Here is a 22,413-nt window from a genome sequence, read left to right as displayed (position 1 = left end):
CACCCATTAACAGCACCAACACCTGTGTGCCTGCAGCTCTCCCGCAGAACTTCTGTCCAGTTATTGTATCTTCCTCTCAAATTTCAAAATACCCCTCTCACACAGAAAAGAAAATAATCTCTCTCATTTGCCTGCCTGACAGTGCAAATATCTTTGTAAAATTACCTCTTAATATTTATGCCTTTGGCTTTTTTAAAGAAACGGCCAAATGAGGGATGCATCTGGAGCTCTTCAAAACAAATTTCGGGCATTATCCGTATGTTGTTTGCTGCTCTCTGTATAAACATGCATAGGGACCACTAGTTTGAGAATTAAGGATCAGGGGGAGTTTTCTTTTTACAAATAATGAGAATGTGTGTTCCATGTGTGTCTCTCTTGGCTCCTGGGAAGTACAGAGCAAAGCGTGACATACAGCAGAGGAACACCATTCATAGAAGGGGTTAGGATCTTTATTTTCCTCTCATCCAATATGGTTTTGACTCTTTTGAGAGGTTTAATGCATAAGTGACTTGGCATCAGCCTCCTAAAAATCATTTATGGAAGCAAACTGGGTAAAAATTATTCCACCTGTGTGAAGGATACTCTCAAATATAATCAATTAACATAGTTTTATTAGATTCCTACCATTTGTCCACATAGTTCAATACAACATGACAAACCAATCTTGATTCTTTTTAAAAGGAGTCCTGTTTCTAACTCCTAAACATCTAATCTTGTTCACATGGAGTTCTTACCTTCTTATTCTCCTGTGTCATGAGAGCCTTCTCAAAAAGATGTAAAATGGTATCTTTGACAAAAATGCAGGACTTCCCTGGTGGCGCAGTGGTTAAGAATCCGCCTGCCAATGCAGGGGACACGGGTTTGAGCCCTGGTCCAGAAAGATCCCACATGCTGTGGAGCAACTAAGTCCATGTGCCACAACGATCGAGCCGGAACTCTAGAGCCCGCAAGCCACAAATACTGGGCCCGCATGCCACAACTACTGAAACCCACACGCCTAGAGCCCGTGCTCTGCAACAAGAGAAGCCACCGCAGTAAGAAGCCTGTGCACCGCATGAAGATTAGCCGCCGCTCGCGCAACTAGAGGAAGCCCGCGCACACCAACGAAGACCCAACGCAGCCCAAAATAAGTAAATAAAATAAATTTATTTATTTATTTTTGCGGTACGCGGGCCTCTCACTGTTGTGGCCTCTCCCGTTGCGGGGCACCGGCTCGGGACGCACAGGCTCAGCGGCCATGGCTCACGGGCCCAGCCGCTCCGCGGCATGTGGGATCTTCCCAGACCGAGGCACGAACCCGCGTCCCCTGCATTGGCAAGCAGACTCTCAACCACTGCGCCACCAAGGGAAGCCCTAAATTTATTTTTTTTTAATGCAGCTGAAAAGCTATTACTTTGGAAGTGTCTTTTAGCTTTTTCTTAAAATTTGAATCACGTTTAAAAAGATGTCTTTAAAATTGATTAGACTATTTCTTCACCCAAATTACACACTTATGGGCCCTGTATTAATTCACGATTGATTTGCATAATGAAGTTATTTTAATAATAGCACGGTTTTAGACATTATCTTGTATCACGTTGCATGTAGTGGGAAAAACTCCCATCTTTAGCACTGCAAAATGCACAGCTTTATGTTTAGAAATGAGATACTCAGTTCTGTGAGTCTTTGATCCTGTGCTTTATGAGATTTTTTTTTTTAGGTTTTACTTTAAAAGAGTATAGCAGAAATCTGAAACATTATGATATTGTATTACATTTATGACTTTTTATGGCATAACTAAAGTCTTCATTAATATCCTTCCCCTAAAATCATAGAATATTAGAAGTGAAAGGAACCTTGGCAGTCATTCATTCCAACTTCTCACTTGGTTGCAATAGAGGGAACTTCTGAATCTTCTTAAGAAATGAGTGCAGAGAACTCAACACAGTTTATTAGATTTGGTCCAGCTGATGTGGAATGGAATTGGACAGTTATATCCCTTGATCTGATCTCTATTCTCCTGCTAATGTTACCTGAAAAAGCCTGGGGGGAGGGAGGGAAGGGGGAGAACATGTCTTCAACATCGTCTAAGTAAAATGTACATTACTTATGTAATTGCACTCAATCCACACAGTTTAGAAATTCTACCTACACGACTCTAAGCCTTGCTTGTCTTAGTGGCAAATGGGGACAATACTTCTTAACTCTGTGGTCGCCTGATTACTAAATGTAGAACCAGAATTTTATCCTAGGTCTACTTGAATCAAAAGTCCATTGTTTTCCCCCCTCAAAGATGATTGTATTAACTCTTGACAGTCGCAGCTCACTAGTGGTTCACGTTGACTTTTGGGCTCCAATAACGTGTGACAGCACAGGGACTGTGTCTCTCTCATTCAGTGTTGTATACTAAGTGCTCAGCACAGTACCTAGTATGAATGCATGACTTACGATCATGCTGCTTTCAAGATTTGGACAAGCAGTACTGAGAGGTTGAATCATGATTCTGTTTTTCCCTCCTGAATGTTATTATGCAAGAGTAGAATCCATGGTACTCCACGGAGATTTCTGTATTTTCAGATAAACATGATGGACTGAGCATAAGCTAAAATTCTCTCTTGTATTTTGCTTCAGGCACGTAGAAATGCTAAATTAAATATCTTTAAAATTAATATTTAAACTTAGCGGGGAAAAGAAACTCTTCATGTACCGGAGCAGAGAATCTGTCAGAGAAGGTAAAAGCTGAGCCGCAGGAGCTGGGCTCTCAGTGCCCAGGCGAGGTTCCCCTCAAGGAAGAGAGCTGGAGCAGAGTCTCAGCTTAGATCCCGTGACGTTCTTCCTAAATTTAATGAGAACCAGCGTATCTCCATTGGCCAACCTCTCCTAATAGCCAGAAGCAAGTAGTACCACCCTTGGAATGGACGGTAAGGTTTTCCGTCAGATTTCTCCTTTTCAGAGGAGTGTTTTCATCTTTTCCACTGTTTCTGAGTAAAATTCCAGCACTTATGTTGAATTTCCTCTTTGCCTTCTATTCTTTTTACAGGGTAGCCAGGCCTATTAGGTTTGTCATTAAAGTGTCTTGCTGCGGGATAAGTGATGCTTGCAGGAAGGTGTGAATGCGAGTGTTGATAGGCATGTTGGACTTAGGAGAGCTGCTCCCCTTAAATTTTGTACTTCATTTGTTTTATTGGCAGTGGAGGTTGGCCTGGTGCTTGCTGACTCATTATTAGCAGTTGTGCAAGAAGTGCCAGTATTTACCACCTCTGCTTGGCCTCTTCTGTTTCACATCTCCTTTTTGATTCCATCATTTCTTTATCATCTTTGGATGCTCTGGCAGCTCCTTACTGCTCACAGCCTTTGTCTTACTTGCTAAGAAAGGTGCTCCTTATATAGGTCATAGCTTATGATGTTGGTTCTATTCCCAGACGTACTCATTGAATATCTACCATGTGCTGAGTATGGGCCTAGGGAATATAAAAAGTAATGTAGTCCTCTTCCTACCTCAAAAGCGTTTGAGGTCAAGGATGTGTCCCTTCCTCAGGCCCGCACATTCCCCAAGGAAGCTTAAAAATGCCACATATAGGAGGAGATGATGGCCATGGCTCAGACCTGGGAAATAGTCATGCTTGTGGACCAAGGGCCACGTAGGTCCTTGACTCCGGGCAGTAGCGGGCCAGTCTCACTTGGGGTTTCCTAAATTTACGAATCTGGCTACCCGCTGTTCCCTGGAATGCCTGAGAGTTGCCTACCCCTGTTGTATCCCTACCAATGCGCCTTGCAAAAATCCCTTCCCTCTCGGCAAAGAAGCACACTGCATTCTAGAACAAAAATTAATGTACTTTCCAAAGAGAGGACTCATAAAATAAAGACCAGCACCACAGGTGAGGGGTTTCTGACAAGGTCTACTCTCTGGGAAAGATGGATGATGGTAATGAGCTGTGTCTGGGGAGGAACGTTTTGAGGTACCCTTGTGTTTGAGAAGTGTGGACCAGATACCTAACATGGATGTGGAGCTTTCTTAGTGTCAATATAAGAAAACATCTAAGTTACAGGAGGCCAAATCATAACGGCCATATTCTGAGTCAGCAAGGAGCTGTTCTTAACCATTATGTAGGTCTCAGATTCCTTTGAGAGACTCAACCCAGGGGGAAAATACGTATTGACACAATTTTGCAAATAACCTTAAGAAGCTCACAGGTCCCCTCTCCCCCATATGAAGAACTCTGCTCTATGTGATGGTCCTAGAGAAAGTACCAGAATGGTTTAGTCTAGCTTGTATTAAAGATTTGTTTTCCTTCTGGGGCAGAATACAAGCTCTGCTATAACCTTGTTCTGCTAGAAAGATTGCAACGAGAGCCTACTCAGCAAAGTTTCAGCAGATAATTTTTAGTTCAGAGTCTCCGTGAAATGATTCCAAATGTAAAACAATTTTCAGATACTATAGTCATTTGCTTTTTCATTATCCTAATGTCTTTTCGTTGTGAAAAAATAAAGCAGTCATGTTAACACAAACCTATGTACTGAAAGACAGAGATAAATATAGGTGCTTGGGAGAAAAGCAGTATGTAGTGATAGATTATAAAGCATGCTCTGGAAAATGTGAGATACTGTTATTTAGTGCTTTCTTCATTTGACAGGTAAAACCTTTGCAGTTTTGGAGGATTTTGATAGAATAAGGCTATGCTGTTTTAACTAAAAATGGAAATGAAAATAGATCTAGTCTATATGGAAGCAATGTTCTTGTGGTATGTTTTTCACTATTTTCAACTTCTGTGCTAGAACAAGCTGTGCGGACATGTTTTGAGGGGATGCTATGTTTCAGACCATGCAAGGATCTTGGCGTGTACTGCCCCTGAACCCCCCTGTCCTGTTATGTAACAGTAATGAGACTATCCTCCCTACAGTGCTCTTTCCAGGAAAGGAGAAACCAAAACATAAGTCTATCGGTCGTTTTTTAAGTCTTCTGTCATCCATTCAGAAGAAGCTTTGTGGTGTATCTGAGCTCTGTATTCCTCCTGGAAGAAAGGAATGCACTTACTTGCCTTCCTTTCTTCCAGGAGCTAGAAATAAGGCTAGGTGTTTGGGACCAATTACTACTCTCCAAAGCTTTCTTAAGAGTATTTTTCAAAACTAGATAATGTAAATTCGAACCGTTTTTTGACTTTGCAGGACCTGAAATCCTTGCCACGGCTTGCTAAGTGCGTGTGTGGCCTGACCCCACTGGCTTGGCTTTGTCTCTTTCCCCCTTTCTCATGCTCTCGTCACGCTGGCTGCTTTCTGAGATCCGCCGACGAGGCACACTTCTTCCCAACTGAGGACCTTGGTTTCTCTTCCCTTGATTCTTTGCTTGGACACTTTCTTCTCAACATTTAATTCACCTGTGTGCATGTCACCTACTCAGATGTACCAGGCCCACCATATATATAAAGCAGGTCCTGCTATTCACTAACATATCACCTTATTTTTCCTCCACAGAGTTTATGACGATCAGAAATTATGGTCTTTTCCATATTTACTGGCTGTCTTCTCCCTCTAAAATGCAGATTGCTTGAGAGCAAAGGCCTTGTTGGGGATCTAGTGGTAAAAACATCTGTTATGTATGAGGGGTCAATAATGGTATGTTGAATGAATGAATGGGCTTTTGTCTCACTGAGACTATGTGAGGAAAATCAGGCGTTCTGAATTGTGATCCCAAAGTATTTGGGGATTTGTTCATCATAATAAATGCTTACGTAAATGCTTACATAAGAATTAGCAAAATGCCGAGCACATAGCGAATTAGGTAGTTCAAGTGCTTTATATGTATTAACTAATTTAATTCCTATAACCCTATGAGGTAGATATTATTGGTATTACTCCCATTTTGTAGATGCAAAAATTGTGGTACAGGGAAGTTAAGGAACTTGCACGAAGCTACAAAGATTGTAGGTTTGAAGGCAGGTATGTGAGTCAATGAAGGCTCTTTACCACAGAACAGAGAGTGCTCCATAAATACAGCTTTGACCTTGTGCCCAGCACTGGCTGAGTGCTTTGTATGCATGGTGTCACTCAGTCCTCAGCTCCACACTATGAAATAGGGACTGTCATTATGCCTGTTCTGCAGATGGGGAAGCTGAGGCTTGGAAAGCTTAAGCAACTTGTCTCAATTTCCATAGTCGCTTAGTGATGCAAAAGGGACTTGAATGTAGGTAATATGAATGCTGTGATCTCAGGCATCCTCTCCACTTTACAAGAGCACTTGTGGGTGGCTCTTGGAACACAGTCATTTTCAGGCTTGTGAGAGAGGGATTAGTCTCCCTCATTCAAAAGGTCTCCACTGGTGTCAAGAAGGGGTATCAATTACTTGGCTACAGATTCATAGCGAATACGGAACAGTCCAACTCAGAGAAATGAATAGGGAAGCAGAATTTGTGTCAGTATAACCACTGGTCTGTAAGGAATAATAGAGTTGGTTAAATGTTCATTTCTTCAGAAAGAGCATACAGTAGGATTTAGAAACTTGATAACTGTGAAAGGTCAATTTTCGTTTCTAAAATGAACAAGGACAGAATTAGAAATATATTGGTGTATCACTAGGTCCGATTCTGTACTGAACTGAAATGCAGTGTACAAAGTTTAGCGCTATTGTTTTGTGAAACTTACCAGGTTTTTCACCCTGAGTCCTTCCTTAGGGACTCAGTTCTCTCAGTAGCAAAAGCCAAAGCCATCTGTAGGGATGATATGATGTCGTGGGTACATTCTGTCTGATTTTCAGCTCATTCTCTATAGGTAGGCATTATTAACCACCCATACAAAACCAGTATACTCACAACACAAGACGGGGGGCATAAAATCCCTAGAACTTACGCATTCTTACCCTGGCTTCAAAGAAAGTATCCATGTGAAGGATTATGGTTGGATTTGTGGACGTCAAACTTTTTTTCTTTGGAAGACTCCCTAAACCCACTGAGACCTATTGATTCAGCAAGAATAAAACAGGTTCAGCATATATATACATATATATATATATTTTTTTTTTTTTTTTCAAAACAATTTATATATTTATTTTTGGCCATGCCATGAGGCATGTGGGATCCTAGTTCCCCAACCAGGGATCAAACCCATGCCCCCTGCAGTGGAAGCATGGAATTTTAGCCACTGGACCACCAAGGGAATCCCTAGCCAATATATATATATTTTTTTTGCAGTACACAGGCCCCCCACTGCCGTGGCCCCTCCCGCCGCGGAGCACAGGCTCCGGACGCGCAGGCCCAGCGGCCACGGCTCACAGGCCCAGCTGCCCCGCAGCATGCGGGACCCTCCCGGACCGGGGCACGAACCTGCGCCCCCCCCCGCATCGGCAGGCGGACTCCCAACCACTGCGCCACCAGGGAAGCCCCTAGCCAATATTTTTGAACCCTAAAATTCCAAAATTTTCACAGAACTTGTATTACAAGTGCTCTTATGCAAGCAGTTCTATGTGATCCTACTCAAGCCTCTACTTGATGCTCACAATTACCCAACTGTGTGGGCGGGGCGGGTGTTATTAAGCCACTTTACAGATGAAGAAATTGAGGTTAATAGAGTTTAAAGAGCTTGCCCAAGGTCAGGCCACTAATAAATAGCAGAGCTAGCACCTGAACCAAAGTCTTTGGATTCCAAGTTAGTTACTTTTTCTACTGGCCCACACCTCCCCCTTCTCAAAGAGAACCTGCTAGTGGTGATGTTCCAGGTTCCGAGCATGTCTCCTGAAGATTTCCTTACTAGCAGGTCTGCTGCTAGAGGGTGGAACCTGAGGGGCTTAAGATGGAACACCTTACTCAGTGCTGTGTTTACTCTGTTGTTTCACTGGGTTTTGGCCCTGGCTGTCATTAAGTGGCTGAAAGTGATGAACAGTATCTGTGGGCCAGGACTAACGTTATATGTATGGTTTTCAAACAACTGTTATTCTGTTTCCTTGAGAACCACCTGGCTGCTTCTCCTTGCTCCCGATGTGACGGAAACAGGTGGGGATGGCATTTCATGGTTACCCTAGTTTCTCTTCTCAGTGTCTGTGTGTTCTGGGATCCAGCAGAGACTTTGTTTCTCAAACTGGTTGCCCTTTTACTCAGTGTCCTTCCTACTGCTCCAGCTTTTATTGTTTCTTCCAAGTTTTGCAAGAGTTGCAAAATTCGTCAACCATAGGTATGTAACTCAGGGGATGGAATTTCAGACAGGTGGTTCTGTAACTTCAGCTGAGCATGCCTCTGACCCGATCTGTGGTTGTTCAAAGATCAGGTGGTTCAGCACGAAGTAAACCAGCCCACTGAGGCAGCAGTGGAACGGGGCGCAGCCGGGCCAGGACTGCTGCTTGATCTCCAGGAACCCAGGCCACTGGGCGTCCTGCAGCGTGCAGAGGCCTGCCCAGTAAAAGGCATTGTTTAACTCTCATCTGATGGGGAAGAATGCAGTTTACTCACAGGTGCTGGCCCTACAGAACAAGTAGATTGTTGAATATATTTGAATAATCAAGCTTTCCAAACAGAAGCAAAACGTACTCCTGGTGATGTATAAAATGCAAATAAACTCAACCAGTGTCTTTTCGCTGCAGGTGTATGAGTTTTGGACTTCTCCACACCCAGGGTCAGAATGCTACTCCTCTGTCATGCCCTCACTGTAGCTGTGGTCCAGACCTTTATCTTCTCAGAAAACCGGGCATTTGCCAAGAACATCAACTTCTATAACGTGCAGCCTCCTCTTGACCGTAAGTAGTGGTTGTCACCATCACTGATGATGGGGGGGGGTCAGAGTAACTGTTTGAAGTCCCTGTTTCCCTATAGTAACTTTGCCTTTTCTGGAATGTTTGGTTTATACCCAGCATAAATCAGAAAGTCTTTACTACTTCCATGAGTAAGGGTAACACATGGTGACAGAAATTTTCTCAATTTCTTTAAAATGGTTTGGCTTCCTGCTGAAGTCTCAAAAGGGTTCTTGTTTAAATTAATCTTCTGAACACTGTCCATAAGAATGGCTCAGCAGGAGAAATTCAGTGTTCTTTGTTGATATCTTCCTTGGAGAAGGATATTGACTGTAGGAAGCTTCTGCATAAATTATATATACTTTCAAATGGCCATTAACAATTTTGAAAACAGATTAGCATGTTTGAAATTTGGAGGGGAATACTACTTAGATTTTCATTAATGTTACGCACAGTCACTATATATACATATATAATATATATATATATATTTAGTAATTCCAAGAATCTATTCTAAGGTCATTAGCCATTTGAAGAGGAAAATGCATTTAAAAATACTTTTAATGAAGTATTAACATATATATAATCTCACCTCCTTTCTCTCCAGACAAGTAAAACTTCTCTGATATACTTTACAGAGAATTGGTTATAGATGAAAATTGTTTCGTGGAAATGTGAATGCCAGTGGTTCCCACGTCTGTAAGAGTATCAGAATCGCAATAAAAGCGTTTAAAACTACATATTCCTGGGTCCCTTCTCCCGAGATTCAGTAGTCAGAAGGGTGGTATGCAGAATATTTGTTTTCCCTTTTCCCCCTCTTCTTTTTAAAAAAGTTCTCCTGATGCTGTTGACACACAGCCAGGTTCGGGAACCACTGTCTTTATACTTCTAAAGGAGGAGTACTCATACTCCATACTCCTATATGATTACCATTCTGTTTTTAAGGACCTTCAGTCATTAGTAGGTGTATGTGTACGCACGTATATACTACACAACCATATACATATGAAAAATAGCCCACACACATCTTAAACTATCATCATTTATTACAAATTTCTAAATTGATAGTGATCATATACTGATAGCTTAATGGCAGAGCATAGACATACTTTTCATAAAATCTACATTACTGACAAATTTGTAACCTTTTATAAGAAAAAATTATTAAAGAGAAAAAAGTAATATTTGATTACTATAGAAAATTCCAAAGAGACAGGAAATGTGTAGAAGAAAACAATCCCAAGATTCAGAGTGAGCTCTTCTTTCCATTTTTGAATACAGCTGACCCTTGAAAAACGCAGGTTTGAACTGCCTGGGTCCACTTACACGTGGATTTTTTCCCCATTGTCCATACTCTAGTACTACATGATCTGCAGAGGGCCATATGCAGGGCCGACTATAAATTACATGAGGATTTTCAACTGCATGGCAGGCTGGCGCCCCTGACCTCCACGTTGTTCAAGGGTCAACTGTGTTTCCTTCCACTGTTCTTACTCTGTATGTGTATTTAACTTCGTGACAGAGATCACACAAATTTAATTTTGCAGTAGCTTTTATTTGTTTACATTGTGTTTTGAATATTTTTCCATGACTTTGAAAGTATTTTAATGTCTTACATTAAAAATGTTTTTACTCACATAGCTGGCTATGTGCGTAAACTATTTCCCCAAGCTTTATACTGGCCCCCCAGGAGTGCACACACACACACTCTCACAAGCAAGCTAAATGTTAACGCTTCATTGAAAATCTTTTTAAATGAAGTTTCCTCTTCAGTTGGCGAATGACCTTAGAATAGATGCTTGAAATTACTAAATCAAAAAGGTTGTGCCAGTTTATACATTAACTATTTACCTACCAGCATTGAGTTTTAGTATTTTTTAAACTGTGCTGAATTAATAGGTGAAAATGGATTTCATTATTTATTTACTTACCTAATTCACTTTTATGCACAGGCAAAACTGAAATGTATTGCAAGAACTAATTTCATGTCCTCTGAACTTTAGCTTTTGATATTTTGCTCTTGTTTTATGCACTGCTTTCTAATTATCATCCCAACTTAGGGATGGTTTGGGTTACCTTGATCTGTGTCTGTTTCATTCTCCAAAAATAGGAGAACTGAAAGTTTCATACAGGGCTTTATACTCTGGCCTATAGAGAAATGTCAAATTTATTCCACTTTTGACTCCTCGCCCAACAAAATAACAAGATACAAGCCAGGAAAAAGAAAGCATAAAGAAAAAAAAGAACATACTAGTTGTTCTCAATCCAGACTTCCGGCGGCTTGTAATTCCTCCTTTCAGTAACACTCTTGCCTGAGTACGAGGGCCTGAGAATTACTATCATCCTTCTATTAAATGTTACATTCCTGAAAGAGGTCTAATGTTGGGATAACTGACATATATCAAATGAGATTACTTGTTTGAAGTTAAGTGTAGCTGTAATGCAAGTACATATGGATGGAAACCAACCTGGTTTTTGATGTGCCAGGGACTCTACTAGATATTTTTCTTGCAACCTGCTGTTTAATCTTTATCTCTGCAAGTCCTGGGGATCTTCACTGTCACTATTATTGTAAATATTATTATTTCTTAGAGGTTAAAAAATCATACAATTAGTGAGAAGCGCAGAATTCAAGCTTAGGTTAATGTGACTCCAGTTCTTTTCAGGGCCGATACTATATCAAAGTATTGGTTGGTTCCAATACTGCCACCATCTTTGCCTGTCCACTCAACCCTCACTTACCCCCAAGTTATAAATTATAATCGAACAATACCATGGATATGTCAAAGTGGCTCATAGAATCATTTGCATTACTCTGTAGTAGATATTCATAGATGAAATATTCAAAGAAAAGGGAATAAAGAAAATTCCCCAAAGTGTGGCCCAGCTCCATAGAAACAGAAATTGTACGGATAATGACTTGTAACTTTCATTTGATCTAGTGAAAGTTGCTAACTTTATGCCATATTTGATGTTTGAAAAAAAATTTTAACCATACTGTTTCCCTTTCCTTTTTTTTTTTTTTTAAAGCGACACCATTTCCAAACAGCTTCAAGTGTTTTACCTGTGAAAATGCAGGGGATAATTATAACTGCAATCGATGGGCAGAAGACAAATGGTGCCCACGAAGTAAGTGTGCTGAGTTTGGAACTCTTTGGTGATCAGACCTCATTTAGATCTCTCTTAACTGGCCCTGAGCAGAGGCATCTTATGTGATGAGATTAGCAAACCAGCAGGCTGATGATGTTCTATAGAAATCAGAGATTTTTTTTGACGAGACTATCCAGACATCAGACTACTCTGAGAGTACATGGAAACTGATGCATGGCCTCCATTTGTAGTTGTATGGGCTTTGAGGAAGAATTTCTTAATATTTACCAGGGAGAACAAACAGACCACAATGTTGACTAGGGCATTCTGAGAATGTCAGAAATGCTTGATGATACTGCTAGAAAAGTCCTACTTACTGGCTAAAGCAAAGGAAGGTTTTTGTACTCTTGAGATACACTGATGCTTGAGAAACTCATTCATTTATTCAACAAACATTTGAGCATCTTTTTAGTCTGTTTAGTTCCCTGGTAGATCCCCAGTGCCTAATCCAGTGCCTAGACCATATTAGGTGCTTGGTAAATATTGAGAATGAAGGGATGCCTTTGACTAGGTAGTCGGGAAATCTTCTCTGAGGAATGTACATTTGAACTGAGAACCAAATGACCAAAACAAGTCAGCTGCGTGGACATCTGCAGGAAGAGCATGCCAGGAAGAAGGAACAGCAGGTGCAAAGGCAAGATTTGGCTTCCTCTGTGAACAGGAAGAAGGCTGGCTGGTGAGGCATAGTAGGAGATGGAGAAAGGATCTGATTGAGATTTAAGGACTGGGATGTGCAGCATCTTATTTGCTCTGATAAGAAGTTTGGATTTCACTGTAAATGTGATGGGAAGGGAGTAGGGTGTTTAAGCCATGGAGTACAAGATGCTAGGTGTGCTCTAAAATATTTCTCTGGCTGCTGAGTGCCAAATGGATGGTTGGGCACAAGAGAAGAAGGGGACACCAAATGGGGTCTTTCATTGTTTTGGGGCAGGAGAAGATGATGACTTGGACTAAACTTGGAGGTAAAGCATGTGCTGATGGACGATTTGTAATTGAAAAACTCTACTTAGAACTATAAGGAGATCAGGCTATTTAGATTATAGGATGCACTGTTTTTTAAGTTTTCAGATGTAAAAAGCCACCAAAAACAAACTCTTAGAGACTACCAGTTTTGGTCTACTATTACCTTGAATCTTTTGGACATTTCTATATCACATTATGGCAGTGGAATAGCCTTACCTCTTCCAGATGATGCCAAACTGTGGAACCAAGAAATAGTATATACACTGGAGACCTCTACTGGGCCTGAGAATCTTATGCTGTAAATTAGCACAGATGGCTGTGACATTTACATGTCTTTCCAAGAATAATTATCAAAATATTTTTTTCTTGAGGTTATTTTACAGTTCTGAAGAGCGGTTGACTGAATTGTGCTTGTGAGTGCATGTATGCTTTTGGGGATTTGTTTCTACATTTTTCACAAACATTAATTTCAATGTTTCTGAGGCTGGTGGATGCCTCTCTTTAACTAGCTTGTGTCAGAAGGTGGGTATCATTCTTTAACCGTTTGCTTTAAATTCTCCCAAGAACTGGATGGGAAGGGTTCGGAACAGTGGTCGATTGGGGCATTGATGTCCAGCCTCTTTATGGACACTGTCTGGCACTTTTCTTATCCTCATCTTTATGGCTGGCATTATTCTTTTGGATTTTACCAAATGCTGTTCCTACTAGGTAATCGAAGCCACTTTTAACGGGAACATGCATGGAAATTTCTGGGTTTTAGAAATTCATCTCTGTTGAAACATGGGAGCAAAAGAGGGATGCTGCAGCTTTTCGCCAACAAGAAAAAGCCTGACTCAGAGAGAGATGGACTCGGAATGCCCCCCGCATTCCAGCGTGCGTAACAGTACATTCTTGATTGTACACCAGCCAAGCCCCCAAAATACTAACCATCTGGAATTGAGGCTGTAATTGCTTACTTTTCACCTTGTCATTATTGAGGGGGGTGATGGTCAACCATTTCTTGGGGCACACAGGCCTGTGGCTATTCTTTGTCATCTCAGGTTTCCTTCTCACTTTATAGCTCTGCTTCTGTGGTCTGCCAGGGGTGTTAAAAGAGGTTCTCTAGGTAACAGGATATGACAAGAATGACATTTCTTATTTTATTTACCCCGGCGTTTAACTCTGACTTTGTAGGGCTGCTTTAGCATGTGTGACGGTCTCTAGGAACACAGGCAGCTACCAGTTCTCAATTCTTCTCTGTCTGGAGTACAAATGGGAATGCCTTCCAGAACATGTAGTGGTTCCCTGTCCTTCAGAGTCCCAGTCAGCTGCTCTTGTAGGGCGCTCTGCTCACGCCCAGTTCAATGCTGAGTGTACTAAGAGGCACGATAGTATGCTGGTGAAGAGCACAAACCCTGGAAAACTGCCTACGTCAGCGTCTTACCTTCCACCGCTTTCTACCTATGTGACCGTAAGCCTCAGGTTTTTTTCTCTGTGAAATGAGGATGTTAATATGACTTAAGGCCTGCTGTGAGGACTGAATGAGTGAATACATGTTAGAAGAGTGCCTGGTTGGTGGTACGCACTTAATGGGCATTTGCTATTGTTAACATTACGTAGAGCTTACAACAGCCCTGTCAACCACCCGTGCGCTTATAATTTTACTCAAACGAACATGAGCTCAAAGGCTCTCACGTGGCTTCGTCACTTGTGACACAGGCAGTTCCCTAAGCCCCGTCTTCTCAACTCTCACGTTTTCCTGCTCCCTGCCCCCACTTGTAGGGCATTGCTGCCATAGTCACTTCTCAATAAACTAAGAAGCATTGCCTTGGCCTGAGATAACTAAAGAGTAAGAGGCGCAGAACTAAAGTGGAATGTCCTAGGTTAGTGAATGAAATCACTTTCTTGAAAGAACCCTGAGAATAAAATGTGAATGGTTAAAGGGGTAATCTGTGTGGCAATGAACTAGCCCTGCAGAGTGGGAGGGGGCAGAGAAGGTAAGAGTTATCTAAAGAGGAGGAGAAAAGCTGGAAATACTTTGGGGAAAAATCAAACACGCCGGGAGGATTAGAGCCTGGAGAAGAATTAGGTAAGCAAGGTGCTCTTGGTGTGTAATTTAAGGCACCTGCTTCTCAGTCCAGGTTGCCACATGGCCTATTAGTATATAAAGAAACATATGTGGAATAATGCAACAAGTGCTATGACCCACTGCATTTTACTTTAGAGTTACAGAACATGTGCTTCAGAGGGAGAAACATAGACATACTGACACTTTCTTAGGAAATGAGCAGACCTATTTTTTTGGCGTTATACTCCTTTATTGGAGTATAATTGCTTCACAATACTGTGTTAGTTTCTGTTGTACAACAAAGTGAATCAGCTATATGTATACACATGTCCCCACATCCCCTGCTCCTTGGACCTATGGTTTTGATGGTGCCCATTTATATTCATTTTAAAAATAGACATGTGCTTCAGAAGCTAATGTCTGTTCAACAATACCGCCTAGAAACGTAAGCATCATCCTGAATTTTAGTCATTTCTGAAGTGACTGTTGAAAGTTTGCTTACTACATTGCAAAAAAAATAAGTTGCTTTTTTCTGCCTAGATACACAGTACTGTTTGACAGTACATCACTTTACCAGTCATGGAAGGAGTACATCCATCACCAAAAAGTGTGCCTCCACAAGTGAATGTCATTTTGTTGGCTGCCACCACAGCCAAGATTCTGAACACACGGTAAGGAGCGTATGTGTGTGTAAAGTTATTGTCCTGTGGTTTCTTGATGGTGATGGCTGGTTGTATATAAAGAGGCAGGAAGGATAAATAATGTCAAACATACGTACACTTTGAGAGAGACTCCCTTACACTGATAAAATGGAGATGAAAGAAGAAGCCTTTCTGTCCATCAAACAATAATATTACTAAAAACAAATGATAATTCTTAGATTCCAGGGTCTAGACCTTGGACTTTGGGTGAGTTGTCTGAAGTCAACTCTGGAAGCCCCAAAAGCAAACAATCCATGCACTGGAGGATGACCAACATTAGAGCCCAGCTTACATATTTTGTTTATGGCTAGAAATCACCAAGAGCACTGCACCAAGAAGGTAGAAAGAGGAAAATGGTGGCAAACTTACTGCCTCTGCTTAGACGAGGAAGTGAGAATCTGAGAGGTTAACCCCAGCTTATTAAAATGAGCAATAGAGGGCTTCCCTGGTGGTACAGTGGTTAGGGGTCCGCCTGCTGATGCATGGGACACGGGTTCGTGCCCCGGTCCGGGAAGATCCCACATGCCGTGGAGCGGCTGGGCCCGTGAGCCATGGCCGCGGAGCCTGGGCTCTGCAACAGGAGAGGCCACAACAGTGAGAGGCCCGTGTACCACACACACAAAAAAATGAGCAATAGATACATTGTGCAGCCAGGATTGAGAACCACTGAGGTACATACTTTATCTTACCTGGCCATCCTGGAAGCCATTCGATATAGATACTTTATCCTGAAAGCCTCTGTGAATGTCCAGGTTTATCAGGTTGAGGCGTTGTATCCGATATCATGACAGGGAGTGCTTCCCTTGAGAACACCTTGTGCTGTGAGGGAGCATGCCACTGTAAAGATAGGAATCAGTGTTAGTACAGACAACAAGAGTGATAATTATCCCCTAACAAGTAGTACTGAGAAAGAAAATCAATGACCAATCCAAAAGGTTCCTAGCTTTTATTTTTGTTTCAGTGTTTCTGCTTACAAACCTTCAGAAGAGTTGTTGACTCAGTTAAGCAGTCTTATTCAGTTTGCCTTTCTCTTGCTTATGCTTGGGTTGGTGCAGGTATCACACTTAAAATGAAAAGACTCTCAAGATGGTTTTTACTTTGAGGTAAGTGGGGGGAAGGCTGCCCAAGGGCCTGGATGACTCACAGACTAAAAGCCAACTCAATTCTGTCCTCAGAGAGGTCTTTAACCTCCTAAATGTTTGCACTTCAGTTACTGTCTCACTGCAACCACTTAAGAGACCCCAAGCCAGAACTGCCCAGCCAGGCCCTTCCTGAATTCCCACCTCAAAGAAACGTTTCCACTTAGAAAAATTACAGTATGAAAACTTGGAGAAAAGATGGCAGAGTAGAAGGACATGAGCTCATCTTCCCTTACGAAACACCAAAATCACAGCTAACTGCTGAACAACCATTGACAAGAAAAACGCTGAAACCTACCAAAAAAGATATCCTACATCCAAAGACAAAGAGCCACAAGGAGATGGTAGAAGGGGTGCAACTGTGATAAAATCAAATCCCATACCAGCCCAGTGGGCAACCCACGAACTGGAAAATAATTCTGTCACAGAAGTTAACCCACAGGAGTGAAAGTTCTGAGCCCCACATCAAGCTCCCCAGCCTGGGGGTCTGGCAATGGGAGGAGGAGCCCCCAGAGAATCTGGCTTTGAGGCCACTGGGGTTTGTCACAGGAGCTCCACAGGACTGGAGGAAACAAACTCCACTCTTAGAGTGCGCACACAGGGTCTCGTGTGACTAGGACCCAGGGAGAAAAGCAGGGACCTCATAAGAGTCTGGGCCAGACCTACCTGCTGGTATTGGAGGGTCTCCTGTGAAGGCGGGGTGTGGCTCACTGCAGGAACAAAGACACTGGCAGTGGTAGTTCTGGGAAGTTCTCATTGGTATGAGCCCTCTGGGAGCCCGCCATTTTCTCACCAACACCTGGCCCCACCCAACAGCCTGTAGGCTCCTGTGCTGGGACACCTCAGGCCAAATAACCAACGGGGTGGGAACACAGCCCCACCCATCAACAGACAGGCTGCTTAAAGTCTTCCTGAGCACACAGCTACCAGCTAAATATACCTCCTGACACGGCCCTGCCCACCAAAGGGACATGACCCAGCTCCACCCACCAGTGGGTAGGAACCAGTCCCTCCCACCGAAAAGCCTGCTTAAGCCCCTGGACCAACCTCCTTTGATATACACAGATCAATCAGCGTGGTACACCACATCAACAATTTGAAGAATAAAAACCATAGGATCATCTCAATAGATGCAGAAAAAGCTTTTGACAAAATTCAACACCCATTTATGATAATAACCCTACAGAAAGTGGGCATAGAGGGAACCAATGTAATCAAGGCCATATATGACAAACCCACAGCAAACATCATTCTCAATGGTGAAAAACAAAGCATTTCCTGTAAGATCAGGAACAAGGCAAGGATGTCCATTCTCACCACTGTTATTCAACATAGTTTGGAAGTCCTAGCCATGGCAATCAGAGAAGAAAAAGAAAAGGGATCCAAATTGAAAAAGAAGTAAAACTGTTACTGCTTGCAGATGACATGATACTATAAATAGAAAACCCTAAAGATGCTACCAGAAAACGACCAGAGCTCATCAATGAATTTGGTAAAGTTGTGGGATGCAGAAATCTCTTGCATTCCTATATGCTAACAATGAAAGATCAGAAAGAGAAATCAAAGAAATGATCCCAATTACCACTGCATCAAAAAGAACAAAATACCTAGGAATAAACCTACCTAAGGAGACAAAAGACCTGTACTCAGAAAACTAAGACGCTGATGAAAGAAATCAAAGGTGACACAAACAAATGGAGAGATATATACCATATTCTTGAAATGGAAGAATCAATGTTGTCAAAATGACTATACTACCCAAAGCAATCTACAGATTCAATGCAATCTCTATCAAATTACCAGTGGCATTTTTCAGAGAACTAAAACAAAAAGTTTTAAAATTTGTATGGAGACACAAAAGACCCCAAATAGCCAAAGCAATCCTGAGAAAGAAAAACTGAGTTGGAGAATCAGGCTCCCTGACTTCAGACTGTACCACTTACAAAGAGCTACAGTAACCAAAACAGTATGGTACTGGCACAAAAACAGAAATATAGATCCATGGAACAGGATAGAAAGCCCAGAGATAAACCCACACACCTATGGTCAATTAATCTATGACAAAACAAGGCAAGACTATACAATGGAGAAAAGACAGTTTTCCCAGCACCATTTATCTTCAATAAATGGTGCTGGGAAAACTGGACAGCATGTAAAAGAATGAAATTAGACACTCCCTAACACCATACACAAAAATCAACTCAAAATGGATTATAGACCTAAATGTAAGGCCTGATACTCTAAAACTCTTAGAGGAAAACATAGGCAGAACACTCTGGCATAAATCACAGCAGTATCTTTTTTGATCCGTCTCCTAGAATAACGGAAATAAAACAAGCAAACAAAACAAAAAAGGACCTAATTAAACTCAAGAGCTTTTGTACAGCAAAGGAAACCATAAACAAAACAAAAAGACAACCCACAGAATGGGAGAAAATATTTGCAAATGAAGCAACCAACAAGGGATTAATCTTCAAAATATACAAGCAGCTCAATAACAAAAAAACAAACAACCCAATCCAAAAATGGGCAGAAGACCTAAATAGACATTTCTCCAAAGAAGACATACAGATGGCCTAGAGGCACATGAAAAGCTGCTCAACATCACTAATTATTAGAGAAATGCAAATCAAAACTATAACGAGATATCACCTCACACCAGTTAGAATGGCCATCATCAAAAAGTCTACAAACAGTAAATGCTGGAGAAGGTGTGGAGGAAAGAGGAACCTCCTACACTGTTGGTGGGAATGTAAATTGGTACAGCCACTATGGAGAGCAGTATGGAGGTTCCTTAAAAAACTAAAAATAGGAAGATGGCAGATGAGTAAGACACGGAGATCGCCTTCCTCCCCACGGATACACCAGAAATACATCTACACGTGGAACAACTCCTACAGAACACCTACTGAAGGCTGGCAGAAGATCTCAGACCTCCCTAAAGGGAAGAAACTCCCCACGGACCTGGGTAGGGCAAAAGAAGAAAAGAAAAAACAGAGACAAAAGAATAAGGACGGCACCTGCACCAGTGGGAGGGAGCTGTGAAGGAGGAAAAGTTTCCACACACTAGGAAGCCCCTTCGCGGGCGGAGACTGCAGGAGGCGGAGCAGGGAGCTTCGGGACTGCGGAGGAGTGCACAGTGACGGGTGTGGAGGGCAAAGCGGGGAGATTCCCGCACAGAGGATGAGTGCCGACATATGAAGAACCTAGGGGTAAGACAGGAATAAAGACACAGACCTACTGGAGAATGGACTTGAGGATATGGGGAGGGGGAAGGGTGAGTTTTGACAGGGCGAGAGAGAGTCATGGACATATACACACTAACAAACGTAGTAAGGTAGATAGCTAGTGGGAAGCAGCCGCATGGCACAGGGATATTAGCTCGGTGCTTTGTGACAGCCTGGAGGGGTGGGATAGGGAGAGTGGGAGGGAGGGAGACGCAAGAGGGAAGACATATGGGAACATATGTATATGTATAACTGATTCACTTTGTTATAAAGCAGAAACTAACACACCATTGTAAAGCAATTATACCCCAATAAAGATGTTAAAAAAAAAAAAAAAAAACTAAAAATAGAACTACCATATGACCCAGCAATCCCACTCCTGGGCATATAACCATGGTTTGAAAGGATACATGCACCCCAGTGTTCACTGCAGCACTGTTTACAATAGCCAAGACATGGAAGTAACCATGGAAGTCCATTGAGAGATGAATGGATAAAGAAGATGTGGTACATATATACAATGGAATATTACTCAGCCATTAAAAAGAATGAAATAATGCCATTTGCAGCAACATGGATGACCTGGAGATTGTCTTTCTCTTTCTGACTTAGTATTATAAATATATGGTATCAGTTATATGCTGAATCTTTAAAAGAAATGATATAAATGAACTTATTTACAAAACAGAAACAGACTCACAGACTTTGAAAACAAACTTATGGTTACCAAAGGGGAAAGGTGGGGGAGAGGGATAAATTGGGAGTTTGGGGTTATATTTACACACTACTATATTTTAAATAGATAACCAGCAAGGACCTACTGTGTAGCACAGGGAACTCTGCTCAATATCCTGCAATAACTTATATGGGAAAAGAATTTGAAAAAGAATAGATACATGTCTAACTGTTCAGGTGCTGGACACCTGAAACTAACACATCAACTATACTCCAATATAAAATAAAAATATTTTTAAAGAAAACTTACCTATTAACTATTCTTCAGAAATATTCTTAATGGCTACATAATATTAAAATATGTGTTTGTACTATAATTTGTTTATCTAATTCCTTATTAAAAATACTAGACAGCTTTTAATATTTCTTTATTCTAAAATAAGCCCCACATAATCTTTGTGATTTTGGTGCATATTACTGGATTGATTTATATAAATAATCTTGAAGCTCTTGATAAAGATTGCCAAATTTCTCCCCAGAAAAACTGAAGCAATTATATTCTCAGTAGCAGTGTTTGAGAATATCAAAATTACTACCATGTCACGGACCCAGGCTCATGTACATTTTGGAAATCTTTGTCAATTTGATAGGAAAAAGGTACATTTTCAAATTCATAATGTTTACTAAGTCTCAAACATTTAAAAAATAAGATAGCATTTTTCTCTTGTATGCCATATTTTAGAAAATTTTTAAATTGAAATAAAATTTTATATACTCATAAAAGATAAAAAAATAATTCTGTCCTCAGAGCTGAAGAAGGCTTTTGTTTTTCTTCATTTGACCCTTCCCTCTTCTTCCCTTTATTCACTTGCTCTTTCCTTCTCCTCTTCCTTTGGTAACAGGAGTGTAGGTCTTGCTGTGAAGGGATGATCTGCAATGTTGAGTTACCCACCAACCACACTAATGCGGTCTTTGCTGTGACGCATGTTCAGAGGACGTCTGGCAGCCGTGCCCCTGCGCTCCACCTACCAGTGCTGGCCTGGGCCTTCATGCTGCTGTTGATGTGATACCACCATTCCTGGGCGAGGCAGAGACCAGCCCTCTAAATCACAAGCCAACAACTGTGTAAACAGTGAACTTTGGAGTGAAGACCCATCTTGCACTTGGTGAAGAATGCTCATCGGACCCCAAAGCAGAAGCCAGTTGGTGCTTAGCTGAAATGCTCCTGCACGAGGCCACTGAGGAAGGGGACTTGGCAGGGACTGAGGGATTATGTGGATTTTATATTTCTTGATCAAAGGGGCTGCATCTGGTCACTACTGCAAGGAGAGTCTTGCCAGCATCTACTACGGGCAGGTTCGGTAGCCTGTATTGTCCCCACCTGACCAGGCCTGGAGCAGAAAGGACTCCTTGACTGATCAACTCCTTCAGGGGCTGCTGGATCAGACCCTCTCTTTTCTGTGATTAGCTCAGAGCATCTCTATGACATATAACCCTTCCCCAATAAGAAAACAATTTCCCCGCCAACGGTGTAGTCAATGAGAAGGGCAACTACAAGAAGAAAACTTCCAGTGGAACTAATATGAAACCCATTGGCTATTGTGGGGGGAAATAAAACTTTTAAATTATACAATGTAAAATGCACGCTTATGTGTTTCTTGGCTGATGTGGAGACCTCAGGTGAAACATTAACCAGTGTCATAAGGGAGGCTAATTGAAGTTACGTGTTCATGCACCACAGGTGATATATTCTAGCTTAAAGTACAAAATTCTATGCCATTGTGACTTAGTTTTTTCTTTTGGGTGAAGGACCCTTCTT

At 41.7% G+C, this 22,413-nt stretch overlaps 1 protein-coding gene across 2 annotated transcripts in view; it reads left to right on the top strand.

Annotated features, from left to right (window-relative positions):
- LYPD6B (LY6/PLAUR domain containing 6B) overlaps positions 1-22,212 on the top strand; it is a 31,919-nt gene extending 9,707 nt beyond the window's left edge. Inside the window, exons 2-5 of one of the 2 annotated variants that reach the window (XM_024756253.1) lie at positions 8,546-8,698; positions 11,723-11,821; positions 15,393-15,523; positions 21,497-22,212. In XM_024756253.1, coding sequence (XP_024612021.1) covers positions 8,584-8,698; positions 11,723-11,821; positions 15,393-15,523; positions 21,497-21,661 — 510 coding nt within the window. In that variant the 5' untranslated portion in view covers positions 8,546-8,583 and the 3' untranslated portion in view covers positions 21,662-22,212. The remainder of the gene's footprint in view (positions 1-8,545; positions 8,699-11,722; positions 11,822-15,392; positions 15,524-21,496) is intronic. The other variant, XM_024756254.1, reaches the window with a different exon arrangement.
- The last annotated feature ends 201 nt before the right edge of the window (positions 22,213-22,413 follow it).

This window comes from Neophocaena asiaeorientalis, unplaced genomic scaffold (assembly GCF_003031525.2).
Source record: "Neophocaena asiaeorientalis asiaeorientalis breed wild unplaced genomic scaffold, Neophocaena_asiaeorientalis_V1.1 scaffold447, whole genome shotgun sequence".
Classification (NCBI taxonomy): domain Eukaryota; kingdom Metazoa; phylum Chordata; class Mammalia; order Artiodactyla; family Phocoenidae; genus Neophocaena; species Neophocaena asiaeorientalis.
Note: the sequence above shows the minus strand (reverse complement) of the source record. Positions and strands in the feature narration are given on the sequence as shown.